The 25490-nt window shown below is 39.7% G+C and overlaps 1 protein-coding gene across 1 annotated transcript in view; it reads left to right on the plus strand.

Annotated features, from left to right (window-relative positions):
* LOC111149093 (ADAM metallopeptidase with thrombospondin type 1 motif 3) overlaps positions 1 to 25490 on the plus strand; it is a 268956-nt gene that overhangs the window by 232030 nt on the left and 11436 nt on the right. Inside the window, exons 8-19 of the mRNA XM_022506007.1 lie at positions 132 to 237; positions 634 to 777; positions 1420 to 1552; positions 3576 to 3689; positions 5670 to 5815; positions 7012 to 7187; positions 8341 to 8474; positions 10316 to 10439; positions 14462 to 14542; positions 16237 to 16400; positions 21911 to 22076; positions 24784 to 24916. Coding sequence (XP_022361715.1) covers positions 132 to 237; positions 634 to 777; positions 1420 to 1552; positions 3576 to 3689; positions 5670 to 5815; positions 7012 to 7187; positions 8341 to 8474; positions 10316 to 10439; positions 14462 to 14542; positions 16237 to 16400; positions 21911 to 22076; positions 24784 to 24916 — 1621 coding nt within the window. The remainder of the gene's footprint in view (positions 1 to 131; positions 238 to 633; positions 778 to 1419; positions 1553 to 3575; positions 3690 to 5669; positions 5816 to 7011; positions 7188 to 8340; positions 8475 to 10315; positions 10440 to 14461; positions 14543 to 16236; positions 16401 to 21910; positions 22077 to 24783; positions 24917 to 25490) is intronic.

Here is a 25490-nt window from a genome sequence, read left to right on the forward strand (position 1 = left end):
TGCTAGCAGCGAAATAATACTGCCTCTGTTTCCTGAAAAGCTTTTTTTTCCCCCCTAGGCAAAGGTCCAGTAGTAGCTCTTAATGGGCTTTCTCATAAAATGAAAATAAAAGTAATTGTTATTCTCTACAGGATATGCTCCAGTCACAGGCATGTGTCATCCAGTGAGAAGTTGTACCCTGAATCATGAGGATGGTTTTTCATCTGCTTTTGTAGTAGCCCATGAGACTGGCCATGTGTAAGTCACTGTTGACAGCTATAAAGCGAAAAAAAAGGTCTTTTCTTTCCCACTTCTCTCAGTATTGTTCACACTTTGGGCAGAGTACATGCCAGCATGCAACTCTCGTTCCTTGCCAAGTGTGAGGAGCTGAAAACAGAGAAGAGGTCATGTGCTGAAACTAAATAAGTGACTCTGGCTGGCGGAGACCCCCCCCCCCCCGCGCTTTTCATAGCGATGGGACAAGGAGGACATTTCTGTCAGTTTGTTCTCTATTTCACAGTCTCTGGGACTCCTCCGCAAAAGCCACATTAATTTACAAAACGCACAGTCCCCCGAACTGATTTCCAAGAGTGACATCCAGCACAATCCATGGCCCCTCTGTTTCTCACCCGTGAGGTCTCACTTCCGTTGCAGGCTGGGAATGGAGCACGACGGACAAGGCAACAGGTGCGGCGATGAGACGGCTATGGGGAGTGTCATGGCTCCCTTGGTGCAGGCAGCGTTTCATCGTTACCACTGGTCCCGGTGCAGCGGCCAAGAGCTGAAGAGATACATCCAGTAGGTCCCCTTCTGCGTGTCCCCAGAGTATTTATGTCATAGCCTAACACAGACATGAGACTGACTTTTAGGATTGACCTTAACCAAACTCCCAGTGAATGAGAATTGTCACTCATGATAAACATTTTCTTATGACTCGGAGCTTTTTGGCACAACAATCCCATAATGCAATCACAGTATTTTAAGCCATAAGCCTAGAGTTTAAGAGGATTTTTAACTCTGGTCTCCTTTTAGTAAGTTCCTTATGGAATCTCTGGTGGTCAAACTTGAGTTGGGGACTAGGAGAGAGAGGACGGTCATGTGACACCCGCAGAGAGTGCCACATATGCCCTGTAGGATGGGGGCTGGGGTCTGTGTCATCCTACCACGTGGGGGTCCTGTGGCGGCCATGAATAAGGCTGTCACAATTCTACTGTAGTCCTGAGTCATGTTTGGCTTCTTTTTTGGGATGAATAAGGATGATGGGTCTTTTTCTGAATGGAAGTGAAACCAGAAACCTTAAAAGGTAGGACTCTGTGATCTTGCTGTATGACTGGATGAAACTCCAGAGTCTGTAACCTAAGAACAGTTTTTCATTAGGATGTGATGAAAAAACAAAAAAAAATGAACATTTAATGACATGAAATATTTTCCTTTTTACAGTTCCTACGACTGTCTCCTTGATGACCCTTTCGAACATGATTGGCCCAAACTCCCAGAACTTCCTGGAATCAATTACTCTATGGATGAGCAATGTCGTTTTGACTTTGGGGTTGGTTATAAAATGTGCACTGCGGTACGTCACTCACAGTCAATTGAGATTTTGCATCTTGAAATCTATTTGCTTCGCTCCTGTTTGGTGAGCCTCGTAGGCTCACTGGTTCAAGCGGAAGACTATCTACCCATGATTTTGTGTTTGACATGTCACTGTGTGCTGAGGCTAAGAGCTTCAAATATATTACCCTGTTTAATCCTTGTGGCCAACTAGATGGGAATTGGTATATTTTAATTTTATAGACGAAAAAACCAAGACTTACAGAGATTAAGCAACTTGCTCAAATCACGCATCTGGTAAATAGGGGAGCTCGACATTGAGACTGAGATGGTCAGGCTCGCAGGCTTTATGCTCTGTCACTCCCTTAGTTTTTGTGACCTTCAGAGATGACTTCTAAGCCTTCAGTTGATTGTTTTTCATTAGTTTGTTGTCTGGATTTCATGTATCTGTGACCATAGGGAAGGGTCGCCCTGGTATATTCTCACGTGAGAATCCTATGGTATTGCAGGAAGGTCAGGGATATGGGTTTTCTACTGCGGCTCGGTGGGCGATCAGAATGTGGGTCTCATACTTACTAAGTACATGACTTTAAGCGCTTTATTCAATCTATCTTAGTTCCTTGGGTGTAAAAATGTGGGTAATGATAGCATTTATCTCACAGATTTGGTATTAGGGTTCAACCTGATGCTGTAATTACAGTGCTTAGCCCAATGCAGGCACATGGTAAATGGGGTCCAGGAAAGCCCATCCCCCATGTGGCTGTGCACATTAGAGCTGTGTCACACCAAACTTCTACATCGAGCTTTAGTAGTTCAGAAAAAGAAAAGGAAGAAAGGAGGGGCTTTTTATATGTTGGAGCAAGCCTTATGTGTAAGAGCAGAGAAAGTAACTATCTCAAGGTACTGGGAAGAAGTTGATCTGCTCTTTGGAATCTTCCATGTGGGGCTATCTACAGCCATTTGGTCAGTGTGTAATTTACAGGTTGTCAGCCCCTTATTGCCTGCATCAATGCTTTAAGACCTGAGAATTCTAAAGCTTTGCCCCAACGTCACGGAAAAGTATAATTTCTAGATTAAGTAACAGGAATTAGAAAACAACAGCAAAAGAAAAAACAAAAAACCCCAGGTCCAAAATGAGTACAATTAAAAAAAATAATAATAAAAGTTCTGTCCATGAGGCTATATGTGGGTAATAAGTACAGTGAAAAATCAACATGTGAATAAACTGGTGTTTGATTTTTTTTCAAATCTAGAGAATGGTAAGATATTTTTAGTTACAGAGACATCAGACAAATGAAGACCACACACAAATACGTGTGCTTATGCATCCATGTTGGTATTATAATGTGGTGTTTTAGGAAAACAAAAAGAATTCTCACTTGTAAGAGCGCTGCATTTCTAGTCTTGCTGGTGTTATCTCACTTATAACCATAACTAATGCCTTACTTATAACTCAGATTCTCAGTCATGGATTGTTTTGAGTATTAAATATATGGAAAATATGTTATAAACTACATGAATGCATTGTGAGGTTTTGTTATACCTAGAACACCTTATCTCACGTAGCAAGCCTTATAAATATTTTCTGCTTCTAGTCAGCTCAGTATTTTTTACAATCGGACTAGTTCATAAAGAGAAGCTCTTTTAATAATTTGAGAGCTTCAAAACCATCTTAATAAGTTTTCACATTTAAAATGGTCATGATATTTACAGATTCTTTAAAATTCCCATATTGTCTGTTTGAAAACCACGAAACAGAAATGGTATGCAGAAATATTGAAGACAACCAGAGAATCGCAAATTATTATTTATCATTGATATTTTAGAAAAGAAGAATACAAGTATCCTTTCCTTGGAATTAATTTGGAATTAATACTTGGGCAGGATTTTTTTTTTCTTATCATGCCACAGCTGTTACTATTAATTTAAAATTAAAATACTCAAGGTACATGACATGAAGAAAGTGTCCACAAGGTGCCGTCGGACATATGTTGGTATGACTTGCCATCTCTCTTTCATTGAGATCCTGATTCTCTCTCTTCCAGTTCCGAACATTTGACCCATGTAAACAACTGTGGTGTAGCCATCCCGATAATCCCTACTTCTGTAAGACAAAAAAGGGACCCCCACTTGATGGGACCGAATGTGCTGCTGGAAAAGTGAGTATATTTATTTATACAATGAAGATGTAAGATAGGTTTCCTCATAACCATCTTTAGAAACCTGGAAAATTATGACCCTTGCTGTAATCATTTTTGTACCAACCATGGTGTCTGGGATTTCATTACAGTAATGCACTAGCATTGTTTTCTAGGGCTTCTATGGCAAATTACCACAATCTTGGTTGCTGAAAACAACAGAAAGGATATTTTCTCATAGTTCCAGGAGCCAGAAGTCCAAAATCAGTTTCACTGAGCCAAATTCGATGGGGGGACTGGGCCGTACTCTCTCCAGAGGCTCGAGGGGAGGATCTGTTCTTGCGTCTTCCCGCGTCTGGGGGCTCCCCGCATTCCTTGACTTGTACTGCATCATTCCGGGCTCTGCTTCCATGGCCACATTGTTTCTTTCTCTTCTGTGTGCAAATTTCCCTCTGCCCCCCTCTTAAAAGAACGCATGTGCTATGCTGGCAGTTAGGGCCCGCCTGCAAATTTCCAGGATAACTTCTCCAGCTCAACATCCTTAACCAAATCACATCTGCAAAGAGTGTTTTCCAGATACGGGCGTTTACAGATTTGGGGGATTAGGATGTCTTTGAGACCACCGTTCAGCTACTCCTGATAGAATAGGAAGCAACAGCTCAGGGGAGTATCTGGGCCCCTGCTGATGGGATTTGATTTACTTGCTGGCGTCCCACTCCTTGTGAAAGTTGTCCAGAAATAAAGTATCATATGAATTTATACAAAAGATTTGGCCTTGCTCCTTGGGGAAAGATGCCCAGAGGTTTTAAATCTCGAATTGTGTAATCAAGATTGAATGCTCAGAAACTGGCCAGGGGCCAAGCTACACTACTCATAAGGGGAAAGATCACCAAACCCCAAACAAAGGCATGTTAAGAACTCAAGTTGAAGAACCTTGACTAGTTTGGAAATAAGATATTGTAGAAAGGACCAAAAGCTGGCGAGGAAGATTTACATAGCTTTAAGTTCTTTTAAAGCCATTTAAAGCTCTATTTGAAATGTGTGTGAACTGTATTTGCTCTGATGATGCTAATAATAATAATGATAAATAAATCTGCCATTATTGGTGTTTAAACTTTGTTAGTATTATGCTAAACAGATTACATAAAGTGTGTTGCTTTGGAAAAATTCAGTGTTACAAACTTCTGACTGAATAAAAAAAACAAGAGAGACAAGGAATTGATTCATTTTTGCTTTATGAAATCTGTATCCTGTAAATCAACTCTGAACATCCAACTTCTCTAAATATATTTATGTTATATTTGAATTTACCAAATTTGAGTTTTAAGAAACATTTTTATTGTAGGTAGGACAAAAAAAGCCAGTCGGAATGTTGAGCAGAACTGCTACTTGTTGAGCACCTACCGTATGCTGGGTACCGTAAGCCAGGTGCCCCTGTAGTAGCAGCACTCCAGAGTTCCCACTAACTTGCTGTTCCGTTGGTCTCATCCTCTCCACGATCATTTCTGGGCCCTGATATTCTTCATCTAAAATGTAAAGATAACAAGTGCCCTATCTATCTCTCAGCATCACTGTGAATGAAAATTTTGAAACATATCTAAGTGTTTTGAACACTGTGCATGTTTTAGTTAAGTTAAAAATTCCGGAGGAGCATGTTACACTTCAAAAGACCCTGATGATCTAGCTAATGAGGGATAAAGGGTAGAGTCATGCCTACTATGCAGGTTAGGTCCGCAGATCATTCTTACTGGTTTTGTTTGATTAGTCATTTAAGAACTTGTCTGCATGAGTGAATTTGTTTTTCATTTTATACTTAAAAGTGCAAGTCTAAATTGTCCTATATAGGTTACCTTATTGTTTTAATTGTGCTAGGCTAATTTTAAATGCATTTTTACCTGCGGGGAGAGAAGAAACAAAGGCCTTTAACTGGTGTAGTTGTATAATAATTTGAGCGTTAGCTTATGCCTGATTCTCATACTTGCCTTTTGTCATCTTCCTAAGTGGTGCTATAAGGGTCACTGCATGTGGAAAAATGCTAATCAACAAAAACAAGATGGCAACTGGGGATCTTGGACCAAATTTGGCTCTTGTTCCCGGACGTGCGGAACTGGGGTCCGTTTCAGAACGCGCCAGTGTAATAATCCCGCGTGAGTAAACTCCTGTAATTCAGTTATTTTTGGAGAGACAAGAAAATGCTCCAGTAGTATGTTATCAATATTCTGCTTCATGAAGTACATGTCAAATACCAAACATGAAAACCAGGGGTTTAAGTGTCTATTTTGGGTAAATCTCTATTCATCAATCTCGTAAAGCGTCGTCACTGGCGAAGACGAGGCTCCAGTGAAAATTCGAGATCTGGGAAGCCATTGCCGTGTAGACGTCCTCAGGAGCTAGGCGGGGAAGCCCCAGCCCTGTGCTGGTAAGGCCTGGGCCCCGAGGCTGGAGGGCCACTGCAGAAGCCCGGGTGTGTCCGTCAGCCGGTCAGCCTGGGAACAGCTCCAGCCAGGGGCTCACTCCCTCCAGGGTTAGGAGAGCAACACAGCCGAGCAGGACCACAGAAGGACGGCGAAAGAAGACCGAGGCACTGGGGGAACAGCTCCGCAGTCCCCCACTCAGACTAAATACAACAAGTCCCTCTTGTGTGCTCAGCAAAAGCTCAGGGCCTTCTTTCTGGTCTAGGGTTTACCAAGTAAGAAAAGTGCTTTCTTCAGTCCCTGGCAGCAGGATGGCTCCGAGAAAGTTTCTCATAAAGAATATCAAATGTCCCATAGCTGTTTTCACGGGAAGAGATGCCGGTAGTATTAGTGGAAGTAACAAAAACAATGAAAATTATAATAAGAGTGGCTAAGGTTCGCTATGAGCCATGCTCTGTCGTGAGTATGTTAAATGTGTTAACTTGGGCAATCCTCTCCATTGTTCTCTAAGGAAGGTGGGATTATTTTTCGCATTCTGTGTAGAAGAAAGCTAAGACGTAGAGCTATGATCAAATTTCTTTGGGTTACATGTACCTGTGTTATGCATGGGAGGAGATATAATTTTCCTCAGTCCATATATATGTTTTTTTTAATTTTTTTATATACTTCCACTGTGCATTCAAAATATACTGTTGGAAATGCTGATTTAAGTTGAGTTTTTGGTCCCCATCTCCCCACCCTATCCCAGACACGCACACAGGGAGAGGATGGTGCTTTTGGAAAGGGATGGAAATTAGGAAGTCTGAGTTCATTCCCTTTGTGCCCACAGCTCAGCCGCTCTGGCTTTCTGCCTTAGAGCGCTATGTCTGCAAGCTTCAACTGCTGGCCCAGAGCCAAGGGGCCTTTTTCAATGTTGTCTTTTCTTTTAGGCCCATCAATGGTGGTCAGGATTGTCCTGGTGTTAATTTTGAGTACCAGCTTTGTAATACAGAAGAATGCCCAAAACACTTTGAGGACTTCAGAGCACAGCAGTGCCAGCAGCGTAACTCCCACTTCGAATACCAGAATACCAAACACCACTGGTTACCATACGAGCATCCCGACTGTGAGTAGACGCTCGCTGTCTTTCCCGCTGTGTGGATGGGGGTGTCCGAGTGTAAGCCTTGTCAACGCCGATCCCTTGGACTCTGGGTCCTTACTCGGTAAATTAGAAAACTTGGTGTTTATAGGGGTAAGTCCTGCTGGTTTTCTAAGAGCAAGGCTCCTATAGCCCTACCCCTAGAGAGGTGAAGACTGTGGGCTAGTTCCCGGCCAACAGCATTCCCACTGTCACTATAGAAAAGACCCGTGGAAAGCAGCCCATGGGAGACATGTTGCATTTCCTTGTTTGACTGGCATCTTTCTACTAGGAAACCCTCTAGAATTTTGTGATCTTTCCTTTTCGAATAACTAGAGAAAAAACACTTTTCTTTTACAGTTGAGTCAGAAATGAGAATATCATGACTTGAGAACTAAAGGCACATCATAACCTTTTACTTTTGTACCGTATCCTAGTTACTAAAAAGACACTTGGGGATTCCCTTTTAGTGTTTCACTTTATCCCTCTGAATTTTTGGTTATGTGTGCTCAGATGGGGGCATCTCACCATACTTCAGAATCGTGTGGCTGAAACAGGATGGTTACATGATTACCATATGACACAATACACTGCTGAGTTCAGTTTAAAAGCTGTTTTAAAGAAAAGATGCATCCACATAAGAATTCCAAGTTGTAATGGATCGAAAGGAAATGCATTATTTTTTATTGGTTTCGGGGAAGCAAGTCACGTAAATTATATTACATTTAACTAATGAGATCCTACATGAGGCATAAACCATACTCAGTCATTGGTTCCAACAAAGGAGAAACCCTTTTAATTCTCAAAGTGTCACTGAAATGAAATTGGTTCTAATTAAAATTTATTAAAGAACTGTGGTCAAATCCAGGGTTGACGTCAAACCTGGTGTGCCTGGGACAGTCCCGGTCATTCCTATGCAGTTCTTAAATTCAGCCATTTTTCACTTTCAAAAGTTTCACAGTTTAGATCAGCCGTGTGCCAAATATGTATCCTTTTTTGCTATTCTTTCTTTCATTTATTCATACAGTGTTTTGTTTTCGGGAAACCATGCAGAAACTCTGTATTTTAAAAATAAAATCACTGTAGTGTGCAAATATGCCACTTTCTGTACGTAGTCGATTGAATGCTCCATCTTTTGCAGCCAAGAAAAGATGCCACCTTTACTGCCAATCCAGAGAAACGGGAGATGTGGTGTACATGAAACAGCTGGTGCATGACGGGACACACTGTTCTTACAAAGATCCGTACAGCATATGTGTGCGGGGAGAGTGTGTGGTGAGTCCGCACGCCTTCCCCGGAAGCTTCCAGTGCTCTCGTGCAATTCTGCTTTGACTGTCGCTCATCTGCATGTTTTCGAAAGATGGTAACCCTGTCTTATCTGTAAAATCTGTAGAATCTGTAGAATCTAGGACAAGCTGAGGAGGCCTAAACTAAATGTGGGAGAAATTTCACTTTTCATAACAATGTTTGGCCATTGGCAGAATCGAGATTTCAGTATATCACTTTTTTTCCTCTTCCAGCCAAATGCCTTTTTCTAAGTTACTCCGATCCCTCTGGTTGGGGATACAACGGCTCAGGATGGACAGTGCCTTTTTTGCTTTGAGTATTTTACTAGGGGTCATCTACTTTTACACTACAGAGCTTTTTTCGAAAACGCAATGCTATACGTATTGTATCTTTTATTTAAAAAAATAATAGACATTCTCTCGCGCGCGCCCTCTCGTTCTCTCTCTTACTTTCCAATTGATTCTAAGTTTAAACACTGAATTCCAACTCAGAACAAAAGAGGCAAAGATGCAAAAACTGGGTTTTGCCCCATTGAGACTCTTTTTTAAAAAACTGCGGTTGACTTTCTTGTTCATGTTCCCAAGTTGAACTGATATGAAATCAGCCTTATTAACTGAACATGTTAGTCCTGTCTGTTTCTTCTTCATTTCAACACAACCGAAGTGTTGTAGGAATGAATCTCAAGTATGCAGAGACCTCACATTTGAAGTGAATTTCCCCAGAAAGTAGAATCTGACTTTTGTCCATCTCTCACCCTCCCACAGTATCTGGTACATCCAACATGTGGTCGTCGTTGTCTCTCCCCATTTTCATTCCAAACTTCTGAGTGCGGTGGCTTATCACGTTCCCTGACCCTGCACTGACTTCCGTGAAGGGGCCTGTTCCCAGTCCAGAAAACCTTCAGTGGTTCCCTGTTAAGTGCATGTGAAAACATAAACTCTGCCTGATATTCAGGGCCTTTCGTGGCCCGTGCTTTGCAAATCTTTCACTGTTCTTCCCTTCTCATACAGCACTAACTTTCCATTGGCTTAAACATGGCATCAGTATTGCTCTCTGAACCCACTTTCTGTGAGCATACGATGTCCATGGCTCTGTTTTTATCCCTCTGCATTCTTGAAATGCCTTTCGACAGGGCCCTGTGAAAATCACCAGCACTTGTAAAGTCTTTTTGTTGGTTGGTTGGTTGGTTGGTTGGTTGGTTTTTAGTTTCAGAGATAGAGTTTAGTGATTCATCAGTCTTACACAATACCTAGTGCCCTCATGTGCCCTCCTCAATGCCCATCACCCAGTTACCCCATCCTCCAACCCCCTTCCCTCCAGCAACCCTCAGTTTGTTTCCTATGATTAAGAGTCTCTTATGGTTTGTCTCCCTCTCTGATTTTGTCTTATTTCATTTTTTGTAAAGTTTCGTTTTGCATCCCTAAACAGCTTGTAAAGCTTATGCTAATGCCCATCTCATCATTTTATTAGTCATCTTTCCAAATAAGAGAACAACGAGGGAAAAATACCATCTCACTTTTTGTCTTCTCAGCATCAACAATAATATCTGTGCTTAATAAATGTTTGATGGGTCATGACTGTGTGTTGGGGTAGATATTTCATTAGACTGGGGGTATTTATCAGAGGGTAGATTTTAACCTAGAGTACAAGTCATTTGACTTCATAGTAGTTCTTCAAAAAGATTGAGGCATTAAAAATCAGAGCTAGAGTCAAGGTTTGGTCAGACTGCGTCACTGTAGGCTCACGATAAAACAAATGGTTTGTCCTTGTCTAGATGCTGACCTTCACTCAGCATATTAAAATTAGTCATGTTTAACATCTCTTTCCAGAAAGTGGGCTGTGATAAAGAAATCGGTTCTACTAAGGTTGAGGATAAGTGCGGCGTCTGTGGAGGAGATAATTCTCATTGTCGAACCATAAAGGGAACATTCACCAGAATTCCCAAGAAGCTTGGTAAGATGAGGTCTCTCATGAATTTGGTATCCTTCTCTATGATTTGTACTTTTTGAGACATCTTTTAGGAATGTAGCATTTTCCCGATAAACATGACAAAAAATTAGCTGCTGATTTATTTTTATTCAGATTACCTTTTCTTTTCTTTTCTTTTTTTTTTTTTTAAGATTTTATTTATATATTTGGGAGAGAGAGGGAGAGCAAGCACGAGAGAAACAGAACGAGCATCAGCGGGGGGAGAGGCAGAGAGAGAGGGAGGAGCAGACTCCCCGGTCTTGGGGGAGAACGAAGCATACTCCCTACTCTTTCGGGAGCCTGACGCGGGGCCCCAGCATCATGACCTGAGCTGAAGGCAGACGCTTAACCGACTGAACCATCCAGACACCCCCAAATTACCTTTTAAGGAACTAAAAATCAAAAAAATAAAAATAAAAACACTTGGACTAAATTCATAATCCATGGCATCCACGATGAAAAATTGTCTACTTAATTTAGATAAAGGACAAATAAAATCAATATCAATTATAGTAGTTAGTTAAAATATGTGTTTTGTTTTATTTTGTGTTTTTATTATTTATTTATTTTATTTATTTGTTCCTTTGTTTTCTTTCTTTATTTATTTTTGAGAGAGAGAGTGTGTGCAAGGGGGTAGTGACAGAGGGACAAGGAGAGAGAATCCCAGGCAGACTCCCCACTCAGTGTGGAGCCCAGTGTGGGGCTTGATCTCCCCACCCCTGAGATCATGACCTGAGCAGAAATCAAGGGTCGGACACTTGACCGACTGAGCCACCCAAGCACCCTTATTCTGTGCTTTTAATAAAACACATTAGACATAATTATTAGAATTGAGGGTTATTTTGAAATTTCTATTCACATAAATTGTTGATCAGAAGTTTAAAAAAAAACACAAAATTTTAAACACAACTTTTAAAATACTGCATTAGCTCTATTTCTTTTATTTTAAAGGTGAACAAGTGTATCCTAATTATCAATCTATAAATCTAGATTCCATATTTCACATAATTTTAACAGTTTTATATTACACAAAATTAGGTGCACAACCAAAAACAACCCTGAGATATGATTGCTTGTGTGTGTGAACGTTACTGTTTATTTCAGAGTCAATGACTTGGACTTAGGCATACAGTGAAGTTTCAGCAGATAAGGAGGAAAAAAGTACAAATAACATGTGAACTTATGAGTAATTTTATAATTATTTACCGGAATTTTCATCAAAGATCTGGATACAAACCTTTCTTATGGGACGATCTTTTTTCGTTTCTAACAGTTACGACTCAGTTTAGTTTGTGACAAATATTATTCAGTTTATGGGGAAAATGTCTCTGGGAATTCATCATTTAAAGATAATTTGGTGTGGGACTTCCCTCGAGAAACTTCTCTTCCATTATCCCTACATAGTTGGCTTACTCTCTGGTAGAATGATAAAATAAGACAAAACAAAAATAAAGATAAGAAATTGGTTACTTTGAACACATGGTCATGGCAGGGATTTTCCCTTTTAGAAGAAGAGAAAGTATAAAAAAGGTAGTCTTCATCCAAATGGAATAATTCTCCCAATTCATTATACTCTCTCTACCCCTGCTACCACTGCTACCCCTGTGCAAGCCAAGCGCACACAGACCAGTTCTGTTCTTTGACATACCGAGTGAGGCAGAGCTAGGTCATTCCAAAGTGTTTTTTTGTTATCAATCGTTTTGATATTCCTGTGCAATCATTTAATAGTTAAATGGTTAAAAAAACAAACATTGCTATTTCTGGCTGATTATATTATTTTAAGAACGTACACAGACTTAAAATGACATGTTATTGTTTTGGTGGAGCACCATGTAATTTTCTTCATTTTAGTGTGAAGCAATTAGGAGTGCTTTCTCTATGGCAGCTCTAGTATTCTTTTTGGTATAAAATCATTCATAGTATTCTAGTTCCATAAAATCATTCATAGTACTCTATTTCCAGAGTAAATTAATGTAAAGAAAAAGGTTTTTGCCATTCATCATCATCCGTTAATCATCCATTCTGTGGTATGAGGTCATGATGCGTTTTTTTCAGGTACCTCAAAAATTAGACTAAACCTGCGACTCAAGTTCAGAAGAGAAGAAAGATTTCCTCAGTCCTAAAGACTCAGACTATTCAAAGATAATCAATCTAACACCCATTTCTTTGCACTGGTGGTGTCCTCATAGTCACTCAATAGACTAATTAACGTTTTCCAACAGGGAAACATTTAAGCAAGAGGTGCCATACAGAATTCAAGTTGCTGGAAAATGAAACCTGCAAGTATTCAACTTCCAATCACCTTTCTCATTTCTCATTCATTCTTAGTCTTCTTTTCATTGACTATTAACTATAGTAGCTAACTATTAAAAATGCCTTTTGACCTTCAAACATAAAATTACAGGATTATTCGCTCTCTTACCGAATAGACTCTCTATAGCTTATAGTATAGTCAATGAAACGGCAAGACTTCGGTAAACATGAAACTTTCACTAATTAAAAACATTCTATTGAAGGGAAGACAAGAGGCGCCTTCACTTTACCCAAAGGAGCTCGTAATAGTTCTCTTGCTGAAATAAGGGAAGCTAAAAATGTACTGGGTAAGTTGTAGCAAACTGCAGAAAGACGGGCATCCATAAATGGCATCAAGCTGTTTTGCTGTGCGTGGTTGGCAACTAAACACGCTACGTCTAACCGTTGCACACTCAGAAGAGACATGCTACGTTTCACGGACGCGACTTGACCCAGACTCAGGTACTGAAAACCCTGACCCCAAAATGACTGTGCCATTGAGTTAAGACAGTAATAAATATTGTGGAGAAGTTGAGTAAATCTGCCCACGGGTGGATATTTATTGTCCGTATAGAAATGACAACCATACGTCTTTCTGATAACATCAGCGATTGTGTATTTATAATGGAATTTCTGTCACCCTCACCCCGCTAGGATGTCAGTTGGATGTTTCCTAGGTAAGGTGTCAACCGCATCACCCGCCTCTAATCATTTAGACTTCCTGGATAAAACATCTTGATTTCTACTTGTCCTGTTGTTGATTTATAGTTCAGATCTTAATTCTAAGTGATCTTAAGGTAATTTTTAGGACATGTGACAATACTAAGATTTGTTTAACATTGCCTGTAATAGGACTGATACAAGATTTTAAAACCCAAGGCAATCTATTAAGCATATTGATTTCATGATTTCTGGATTAGAAGATTGAGTTCCCATAATAAAACTTGTTCAAGGCTTTAAAATTAATGGCTGAGCATAAGAAAAATGAAAGCCACTCACTGATCTTTCTTATGAAATTTCTTTGGAACAAAGCAGGCTTTAAATGTGAAGATATTTCATTAATTAGAAGTTTGGCTATCTGTACTTGCCCTAAACCTTTTAAAATAACATGTAGACAGATAAAATATCTCAAGAAGTTCTCCAACTAAGTACACTAAAAACTGGCCCCACTTCAAAAGGGTGGTTTAGAAAACTAAAATAGTTTAATGTACAAACTGGACAGGTTACTATGTTGTACTATGTACACCTGAAACTAATGTAACATTCTGTGTGTCAGCCATACTCAAATTGAATAAATTAATAAATAAATTAATTAATTTAACAGCAACGACGACGACGACAACAACAGAAAACGATAACAACAACAGAAAACCAAAACTCACAGGGGGAGACAGGAAAGTATAATATTTGCCTGAATTGTTGACACAATTCATGGTTCAATACAAGATAAGTGACTGATAGGTTAGAAACAAGATTAACCCCTCCCCTCTTAATACAAAAAAAAATAAATAAAATAAAATAAAGTCTCCTCTAATCTCATTCCAGTTGTCACAAAAACTACCAAAGCTTTGAAGTTCATTTCTGAAACTGCTTCTTTGAGTTTATGGATGCCCTCTTCTGCATGCAGGAGCAGTAAGAATTTCATGCTCGACTAACCATGGTTGTTGCTTTTGTTTTCTTCTTTGCTTTCTCCAATATTTACTACACATGCAAAGGGTACCTTAAGATGTTTGATATACCCCCTGGTGCTAGACATGTGTTAATCCAAGAAGACGAGGCTTCTCCTCATATTCTTGGTAAGTGTTTCTGCTGGCTTTGCTGTAGCATGCACTTAGAGAAATGTCAAAGATACCACATATAGAGAGAGAGATATATGTAGATGTATGTGTATCATATGTATACGTGTCTGCATACATAGATATACAAGATTCAGAATTACATAAAAATGCATTACTGGTTTTCAATGGTCATTTCTCCCCACTCTTCTTTCTTTAAAACAAAAAAAAATATTCAAAAATAGAGCTTTAATTTTTGGTGAAACCTGGGTTGGTTCATTATTTATATGAAGAAAAGTTTATTTGACAAGTTTGTTATGCATTTTTGCTCCGTATGGGGGATGAGAAAAAGGAATATGTTAATAAAATGCACTGAATTAAGGAAGAATATCAGAAAAATTTGCCATAGTTATGTTGGCAAATTAGTTCTGATATTTTGGTTGATGCCATACCGTATGCCTCTCCTTACTCTATTGCATTTTAAGTTCTTGTACGGAAAAGCCAGTATTTGTGATTCTTCCAGGTTCTGCCTGGCACAGGCAGATCCATTTGCATGGCTGGTTACAATTCTTTCCCTCCTTTACAAGAGGATCGTGTAAAAATGTCATTCTAAAGGGTTTTTTTCCCGAAGTGTATGTGCAAATGTAAACATGACTTCCACATATCCCCTGACCTATTAAAGCATGAAGAATCTCGCTGAAATGAAAGCATCATCTGTCAACCCGGTGAAAATTTGTCTCGTTAACTTTTATTTTAAATGTGTGACTTTAAAAAAGTTCTGTTTTATGGTATTTCATAGAACTGTTTTTTAATATCTAATTTGAATTCACTACCAGATCCCTTAATGATCTAGCAGTCAGACATAGTTCTTTTCCCAGTAATTCATATTCCTTATTTTTTTATCCTAGAACTGAAATTATTATCCTTGGAAACATTAGATAGTTTCAGAAAGCTCAAGAGGAATAAATGTATTTAACTAAAATTGCTCATGTTATCTACACATTTTCAGGAATGGTAATAACATGAAATTTTATTTTCTAACTTATTATATGCTGGTAAATACCCTGAGACTTCAAAATCCTATTGGTCATGTTTTGTCCATTAGAGAAAACATCTTTAAATAATATATAGTAGATAATAATGCATTAAGAACTCTATCACAGTAAACCACTTTTCTAGCCATATAAGTAGGGAAGTGGCCTTGGAATTTCACAAACATAAGAACTCATTGTTTGTTGGTCTAAAAATTCATTCAATATTTTGGATACCTATCAATACTTTTACTAACTAGAAAGAGATAGCACCCTAAGGTAAAGAAGCTGTTATGTTATGTGCTGTCCTAGCATAAATGATTTGTGTTAATGATTATAGAGGTATCCGTAATTTTCAAAATATTCCCAGCTTTCTGAGGAAATATACAGGAGTAAATAAGAAACTGGTAACCTCTTTAACAGTCCTTTCACATGGGAATATTTGTTAATTTTTATCTCCTTTATTTAACCACCTTGCTATTGTTTTTGACTAGTTAAGAGTACTGCTTGAGGATTTTGAATGCTGAATGAAGGGAATGGGAGTCCTATCAGAACTAACTCATTTTCATTGCCTTGATGCTAATAAACAGTCTTTCATGTATAGAAAGGGGTAGACTTGCTGTGGGTCATCAAACCTGTAATATGATAAAATAAAATGTATGCCGGTTATTTTTCTCCTTTTAGCTATTAAGAACCAGGCTACAGGCCACTATATTTTAAATGGCAAAGGGGAGGAAGCCAAGTCGCGAACCTTCATCGATCTCGGCGTGGAATGGGACTATAACATTGAAGATGACATTGAAACTCTTCACACAGATGGACCTTTACACGATCCAGTTATCGTTCTGGTATGTGGTATTACAGGCTTACTATGTGGTTGGTTTAGTTTATAATTTTATAATTAATTTATCTGAACACACTTTTACCTTGAACATTGAATCTTTAGTTCCTTGTTTTTTAAAATTCCATTTACCTGCTGCTGTCTACTCTTTGTACAACTTTGTCATATATTTTATTATATGTACATTATAAACCTAATAACATAGTACTATGATTCCTGACTGCTAGCAATCCATTATCTGTTAGAGACAAAAGATGAGATAGATTTTTATATTTACCCACATATTTACCATTTCTGATGCTCTTCCTTCTTCCCTGTAAATTGGACTTTCCATGTAGTATCATTTGCCTTCGACATAAAGAACATCCCTTCGCATTTCTTGCGGTGTGGGTGTGCGTCTTAGCAAAGAATTCCCTCAACTTCCAATGATCATATTATTTCACCCTCGTTCTTAGGAGATATCTTCAGCAGATATAAACATTTTGGTAACTAGTGCTCTGTGTGTGTGTACGCGCGCGCGCGCGTGTGTGCGTGTGTGTGTGTGTGTGTGTGTGTGTGTGTGTGTTAGCGCTTTAAAGTTGTTTTCACGCTGTTATGGGGGAGTTGAAGGAATGGGAGGGCGGATTTGTGAAGTAGATGTGACCACAAGATGGCAATAGCGGGTACCGGCTTTATCGCCACCTTAACGCCTTTGGAGGTCTGGCCACCTGTCGGGAGAGCAGCAGAGGGGAACTCCTGGTTGAGAAGGGATGGGAGAGGGGGCGTTTTTGGTTAGGTGACGTCCAGCAGCTGCACAGTGGGGAGTCTCTGCTCTGGGCGCCCCGAAGAGCGGCGGTAGCTTGGGATCCTTACAGCCATGGTGTCCTTTATCGTTAGCAGAGGCCAAGTGCAGTTCCATCCGGGTATGCTAAGCAAACAGGTTCTAACTGGCTAAAAATACACCTGTCCGGGCTACCTGGAAAGGAACTGGTAGCTCAAAAAATTTGAGTTTGGTGCTGGCAGGCTTCTGCACTAAAGGCTCTCAGCCTGCTGTGAAGAAACGAAAGAGGGGCCAGCATGCCGGAGCTATCCGCCGACCCTGTTTGACTGTTTGCTAACTCGGTCCCTCCCCAGCCCATCATTTATGATGAGTCCGCCTCGTTCGTATGGCTGCTCTGCCTGTGACGTATCCGTTTTCCCTGGCTGCTCTGGAAAGATTTTCTCTTTAGCTTTTTGTTTCATTTCATTGTTTGTTTAGCGGTTTGACTGTGATACGCTTAGTTTGTGGTGTTCTTTGTATCTGGCTTGGGGTTCACCAAGCATCCTGGCGATCTGAGTCGATGGGTTTTTTTGTTTTTGTTTTTTGTTTTTTTGTTTTTACCAAATTTGGGTTGGGTTTTTCATTGTGTCCCAAGTGCATTTTCCCCCACCTCTCACTCCCAGGGCTCATTTACATGTATCTAACCCAGTTGAAATTGTGTCATATGCCTCCTGCGCTTTGTCCATCCTCTGTAATCACTTTTTCTCTGTTTGGATAATTGCTATTGAGCTATGTTCAAGTTCACTGACTGTGTCTTATGTGGCCTCCAATCTGCTGCTGAGCCCATCCGGTAAATTTTTCACGTCAGATGGTGTTCTTTTCCTTCCTAGAATTTCCGTTTCACCATTATGTCTAATGTTTCCTTTAAGTCCTGTGTACTGGACATTATAGTTGGTAAGGTGTAGGGCATTTGCTTTATGTCGCCTTCTTTACAGGCCGTGGGGCTTTTTACAGGCTCTCATTTCCTCCTGATCTTTGAAGCTTCATTTATCCTTTGTTGGGGCTGATCTGTTTCAGTTTTGTCCTTATGCTTATGGTATGGCCTTTTTGACGCTTTAGCTGAATATCTGAAGTGTTAGCGAGGCCGTTTCATCTGGCCAGATAAGAACCCCTGTGTCCCTAGTGCCACCTGACCTTGGGTGTCTCTGTCCTGCTCCCAGTCCCATAGTAGCCACTCGCTGCAGACAGTGTGGTGACTCAGCCTGGGCATGCACAGAACAGCCTTCCGTCTAGGACGTGCGCTGCTTCTGGGCCACCCTTCTGTGCAGCCCCTTCCTCTTTAGGGCCCTGCCTACAAGTTCCACAGCCCACTCGCCATCTCCTCAGCTCCCTGACACCGCCGTCTTGGTAGGGACTCCTGCTCCCTGGGCCGGGCCCAGAACCTGACCCTGTCAGGAAGCCAGAACCTGGCCGTTTTCTCTTCTCACAGGGACCACTGTCCTTCACTGTATTACTCACGGGGCTCATGGATGAAAGCCAAAGACATCTACCTGGTTTGAAAAATATTGTTGGATTCTGTATGCAACTTATCAGATTTTCTGTAAAAAAATGTTATACTAATTTAAAACCAAATGTCCCCACTCAATTCCAAGGATATTTTTTCTTTCTTTGAAAATTGTTTGGTGAAGTGTCTGTCCAAATCTTTTGCCCATTGTTAAAGTGAGTTGTTTTATCTTTTTTGTTGTATTTTAAGAGTTCTTTATATATACTTGACATGTCCTTTATGACATATATGACTTGTCAAATATTTTCTTCTAGTCTATCATTTCTTTTTGTTCTCTTAATAGTGGCTTTCACAGAGCAAAATATTTTAACTCTCCTGAAGTCTAATTTATTAATTTTTTTTCTTTAATGGATCAATATTCTGGTATGTGAGATATATATATATATATATATATATATATCACATTTATCTATTTATTCATATGTTTATATATGTATATTTCTGCCCAATCCAATGTTAAAGCATTTTCTTATTTTTTTTACTAGAAGTTTTATATTTTACATTTTGAGTTGATTTGTATATAAATTTTGTATGACAGGTTGGCTTCTTGCTTTTGCATGTGGATGTCCATATTACCTATTGCTGTGTAACAAATAACCCTGAACCTGTTAGGTGAACACAAAGCAGCATTTATTATCTCGTAGCCTCTGTGGGTCAGGCCACAGAGCTGCGGAAACGGCTAGCTGTGGCTCAGGGCATCTCATGAGGTCGCCGTTGGCTCCAGTGGGGACATCTGCTCCCCTGCTCAGTCACAGGGCTGTTGGAAGGCCTCAGCAGACTGCTTCTCGGCTTTCCCATGTGGTGGCTGGTGGCCTACATTCCTCACCATGTGAGCCTCTCCTTAGACTCCATAAGTGTCCTTATCACATGACGGCTGACTTCCCCTGGAATGAGTGATCCAGGTGACAGAGTGTAGCCAAGACAGAGACCATCTTTTTTAACCAGATATTGGGAGGAACATCCCATCCATGCTGCCGTTGTCTGTTTGCTGGAAGCAGGTCACTGAGTCCAACCCACCCTGAAGGGGAGAGGAATTGAGCCCTAGTCCTTGAGAGGAAAAGTATTAAAGAGTTTGCAGACACATTTTTAAAGCCACCACAGTGACTTGTTCTGGTACCATTTGTTGAAAAAAAAGGTCTTTTTTCCATGAAGTGATCTTCTCACCTCTGTCAAAAATTAGTTGTTCATGTTTCTGTGGTTTTATTTCTGACTGTCATTCTGTTTCATAGGTTATATAACTTTATAGCAAAAATATGCAATAATCAAAATTGTATTAAGTTTGGATGGTTGGAGATGAGAGGGTCCGTTTCACTCGTCTGATTACACTGCAGTCTTCTCCAGTGGCGCAGGCGTCTGGCCTCAGAGCCCTGCCGTCACCACCATGCTAGCCTCCGTCCAGGCTTCGTCCACTCATAGCAGGGTGACCGCAGGGAACAAGTGAGCTAGAGTCAGAAGGAGAGATTTGTAGCTAGGACGGTGGGGCTCTGGACAAACAGTGCTGTATCACAATGGCCTTTCTTTTCCTCTCTAAAGGGCTGGAACCCCAGGCTGGGAGCCTGGGACCATGGCGGTACCTGTCTGGGGCTGGAAACACTAGGCCTCTGGCTAGAGTCTAGGGCTCAGTGCTTGATTTGTAACGTTGCTTTAGAAACAAACACTAGGGGAAAAACAGACACAAGAACCCAGATAACCAAATCCTTCATACTAGTGGGTTTAATATTACTCGATTTCTCAAACAAAAGCCATTTCTAAAAGTTTAGTTTAAGATACTAGTAAATTGCACATGCTTTTTTCCCTTCATGTAACTGATATAATCCTAGAAGAGCTAGTGCAGGAAGGTTGATAAAAGCTTACTTAAAAAAAAAAAAGAGTACATTGCCATAAACAATATTACAGGACAAAAACAAACAAACAAACCACCTGAGACTGTATTTGCAATGCTTATTACTATAAAAGAAGGACTAATGTCCTTATGTCATATTGCAGTCATTTAGAAAAAAGATCTGCTTACCAATAAAAAAGAAGGCAGGATGAGACCAGAAAACTAGTGACTAATAAACCAGAAAAATTAAACTTTACTGTTTATCAAATAAATAACAATTAAAATAACAATCTTTTGCCCATTCAGTTAACAAAGATAAAAACTACATAGTATGTAGTGCCGAATGGGACACTTTCATATACTCTCATTATGAAAGTAATGATTGTTCTGACTATTCTGAAGGGCCATTCATCAGTCTGTTCTAAAATTATAAAAAGCACTTGTACCATATATAAGGAAAATCAGAAATCACAAAGCGGGGGACAAATTCTGATCAATACTAGTATTTATTAACAAGTGAATGGCTAAATAATGCGTACTACCTTTAGGATTAAGCACTGTACTGACACTGAAAAGTATGTTTTCAAAAAATATTTACTGTCTTGGGAAATAGTACATGATTCATTAAGTGAAATAAGCAAAGCCAGAACACACACACACACACACACCACAAGATGCAAATATCTTAAGGATATACTGCAAATATCTTAAGGATATACTGCAAAACAACAGAAGTGATTTTGGTTTTCTCTGATTTAGTAAAATCATGGTACTTTTTTATTTTCTTTGTGTTTTTCCATAATGTGTACAATTTCTGGAGGGAATATTATTGTCTTCGTAATCATGACAAAACAGTTACTTTAAAGAATAATTTTCAAATGCAGAAAGGAGATACATAACAAGGAAATTCACAGTGAATTTCATTGGAAATTTATTATTTTTATTATGTAAACTCTTATACCTCTATTTTTTATATTTTTATGGTCAAAGTTTTATATGTTTACATCTTTTTTTGTTGTTGTTAAACAGGGCATCCTTATAATTTAGTTGATAGAAACATATATTTAGAAACTGCTTGAAAGTTTTCCATTTTTTTTTTTAAAGATTTTATTTATTTGACGGATGGAGATCACGAGTAGGCAGAGAGGCAGGCAGAGAGAGAGAAGAAGAGAAGCAGGCTTCCCGCTGAGCAGAGAGCCCGATGCGGGGCTCGATCCCAGGACATTGGGATCATGACCCGAACTGAAGACAGAGGCTTTAACCCACTGAGCCACCCGGGCGCCCCGAAAGTTTTCCAGTTTTAATAAGATGACTGTTCTGAAATAGTTGATTTTTATTGAAAATGTAAAGCCCCTTCAGGTGACTTACCTGTTTATTTCATGTATCCATTAGATCATACCTCAAGACAACGATACCCACTCCAGCCTGACGTATAAGTACATCATTCATGAAGATTCCGCACCTACAATCAGCAGCAACAATGTCATCCAGGAAGAATTAGATACTTTTGAATGGGCTTTGAAGAGTTGGTCTCAGTGTTCCAAACCCTGTGGTGGAGGTAACAATTGACCACATTGAGTACGTTCAATGTAATTCATAGGAGGCCGTTTCCAGTGCTTCTGCCTTAAAGATTGCCTCTCATTGAGGCCACAATCTGAGAAATACCAAACATAACAACCAAAACATAAGTACAAAGCATTTTTACTGAAATCTCTGAATCTACAAAGGATAGGCGTCCATTCCTCACAACGGTAAACCTTCTCAAAATCCTCTTGCCGTTTTTCCTTGCTGTTTTCTTTTTGTCTCATGTTCATCTGCTGGTCCCTTTAATGACTTGAGTTTTCCCAGATTCTCCCAAATGCAGTGTCCTGTGGTTCTGGCCTTTCTTCTTCACTTTTGCTGTGCATTTCTTTTCTATCGGTGATGGTAATAAAAGAGCTATTAATTGTACCAGGTAGCAGGTACTGTTTTAAATGTTCTCTATATTAGTGAATGAGCCCTCAAAATAGCTCTGTGAGGTCAGCACTGTGATGATCTCTGTTGTACTGATTGGAAAACTGAAGAACAGGGAAGAGAAGTCATTTCCCCAGACCCTAAGATACAGACCCAGCGGTCTGGCTTCTGGCTACACGTCTTACTCCCTTGTGCTGCCTCTCTGCCCTTGCTCAAGTAAATCCATTAAGCCATTCCTGGAGTTTTTCAGTTTCTCATTTCATCCATTCCCCCACTTCTGAACAATGAATGCTCCAGAACTGAGCTGCCCTACAGGGAGTTTTCCCCAACATGCAGGACAAGGCAAAAGGCTGAGTCATGATGCTGAGTAACGGAGAACAAAAAAATGATTCAGAGCAGGGAATGCATGTGTCAATGATTTATTTTATAATTCTAAATTCAAGGGTGTATTTTTATTTATTTATTTTTTTAAAGAATTTATTTATTTATTTGAGAGAGAGAGAGAGAGAGGCCAAGCAGCAGACAGAGGTAGAGGGAGAAGAAGACACTCTGCTGAGCAGGGAGCCTGATGCAGGGCTCGGTCCCAGGACCCCGGGGTCATGACCTGAGCCAAAGGCAGACACTTAACCTACTGAGCCACCCAGGCGTCCCAAGGATGTATTTTTAAAGGGGCTTTTTTTTTTTTTTTTTGAGGTGGAGGGGACATATACTGTTTTTAATTATTTAAAATGACAATCCATTACAAAATATGTGTTTAATTGGAATCTTCCCTTTTGCTGCTCCCTCAGCATCTGCTTGGTTACAAGATTTGTCAGACACACCTTTTTAATATCTACCACATCTATTCCTTCCTCACCAGGTTTCCCTCATGACTTTGGAAGGGAAGATTATTCCAGAAGTCTTTTAACTAGTCAACTAATTTGATTTTCTTCTCTTCCTTTATTTCCAGGGTAATCTTGAATGAATGAATGAATGAATGGCCGAATGAGTGGAGTTAGAGCATTTGCGTGATTTAAATGCTGTAGCCTCCTACTGTGTGTCCCAGAGACAGCATCATTTGTGTAGCTTTCTTGCCAAAAGTGGATAACTGAGTCTAATCATTAGGAAGCAAATAAACCTAAACTGTGGGGTGTTTTACAAAACAAATGGCCTGTACATCTCAAAAATACTCAAGATAAAAAAGAGGCCCAGAAACTATTCCTGCTTAATGCTGTGACAGCTAAATTCACCACATAATCGTTGATTGGAAACACATTGCCAAGAAGAATCCAAGAGGGGCAACTGGCAAATTTTGAATTTGCTCTGTATATTAGATAATAGTACTATATCTGCGTTAAATATTCTGGTTGTAAGAACTATGTGAGAGATGTGCTTGTGATGGGCAGGATGCTGAAGTATTTGCCAGGGAAGGATCAGGATGCCAGCAACTTAGTCTCAAAGGGTTTGGCAAAATTTTATGTATATTATGTATATTGCATATGATAATTAAGTTATCACATATGTAAAATTATACGTATGCCCTCAAATATGGTGACACATAACACAAGGTTAATCTAGATGCAAGTATGACAAATGTGCATTGTGCTTTCCTTACAACATTTTTGTAGGTTTAAAACATTTAAAAAAATTTTTTAATTAATTAATTATTTACAGATGTCAGGGTTGGTGAGTGGGGAGACGGTCAAAAACTCCCTGTGACCGCCAAGATAAGTCCAAACACTAGTCTGGCACGCAAGGCTTTTAGGATTAGATTCTTTCCTATCCCCTACCCCTCTCACAGAGGAAACCTCAGCCGTTCCAACAGACCTTCTGTTTTTAACATGTCATTTCCTTCGCCTGGAGTCTTCTCTGCTCCGTTCCCTTTACCCGGCACTGTTTGAACTTCAAGATTCCAGTCAAGAAGTGCAGGTCTTCTAAGCAGGCCCTGCCCCTCTGCCGGCTGAGACCCTCCCCTCTGTGTTCCTTTGGCGCCCTCTACAGGAAATGATGTGCCTAACTCTCTAAAAGCCTGTGTCACTGGGTATTGTCCCAGTGGTTGTCCAATCTGTCCCTCACATTAGACTGTGTGTGTTTGGGGGTCTAGCTCATTGGCACATGCACGACTGCTATTTAATCATTATACTCTTTATTAAATGTAGGTCCTGAAAAGTTCAGGATTTTGTTTATTTAATTGACTTCTGGACCTTCAGTGGCTCCAGCAGTGCCTCGCCTCCTCTATGTCCTCAGGCAATGTTTGTTGAATGAATGACTGAACGACCAAGTATATAACAGAATGAATAAGTAAATCCAAAGAAATGTGTTTCCTTTCCTAGGTTTCCAGTACACTAAATACGGATGCCGTAGAAAAAGTGATAATAAGATGGTTCACCGCAGCTTCTGCGAGGTCAACAGGAAGCCAAAACCTATTAGAAGAATGTGCAATATTCAAGAGTGTACGCATCCACTGTAAGCGGCCATTTTAACTATCCTATCCTGAGCACAACGTGACAGGGATTTAAATATCTTTAGTTCTTTTCAGTTTTAATTTCATTTTTAGTCAAAGCTAATAAACGTATCTAGTTTAAATAGTCCAAGGCATTTCACAGGAATTATTTGAAGCTGCAGTTCCCCTGCCCTTTACCGTATTCCTGCTCCTCAAGTACAACCATGTTCCAGCTATAAGGCTGCTTTGGATATCTAGTAACTCCTTGTTTCCAATTCTCTATGTAAATGTGTTTGCATCTCCTTGATTTTTGGGGGTGAGGGGGTTTGGATATTATGTATATTGATTTTCCAAGGTGGAAAGTGAACGGTTTAGCATTTTTTTATAATCCTTCCCCAGATACACACAGCCCAGACTTCTCTCATCCCCAGTATTTCCAGTATTGTTATAACCTAATTTTACTGATATTAATCTTCAGAGTTTATATTATCTTAACAACTTCCATCTGTCTTAATAGGTGACTCACTTAGCTGGTCTTTCCTTGTGAAACTTTTTTTCTTCTAGAATTAATTAAGGTTTTGATTTTTATGCTTTGTT

This window comes from Enhydra lutris, unplaced genomic scaffold, assembly GCF_002288905.1.
Source record: "Enhydra lutris kenyoni isolate GAN:26980312 unplaced genomic scaffold, ASM228890v2 scaffoldscaffold21, whole genome shotgun sequence".
NCBI lineage: Eukaryota > Metazoa > Chordata > Mammalia > Carnivora > Mustelidae > Enhydra > Enhydra lutris.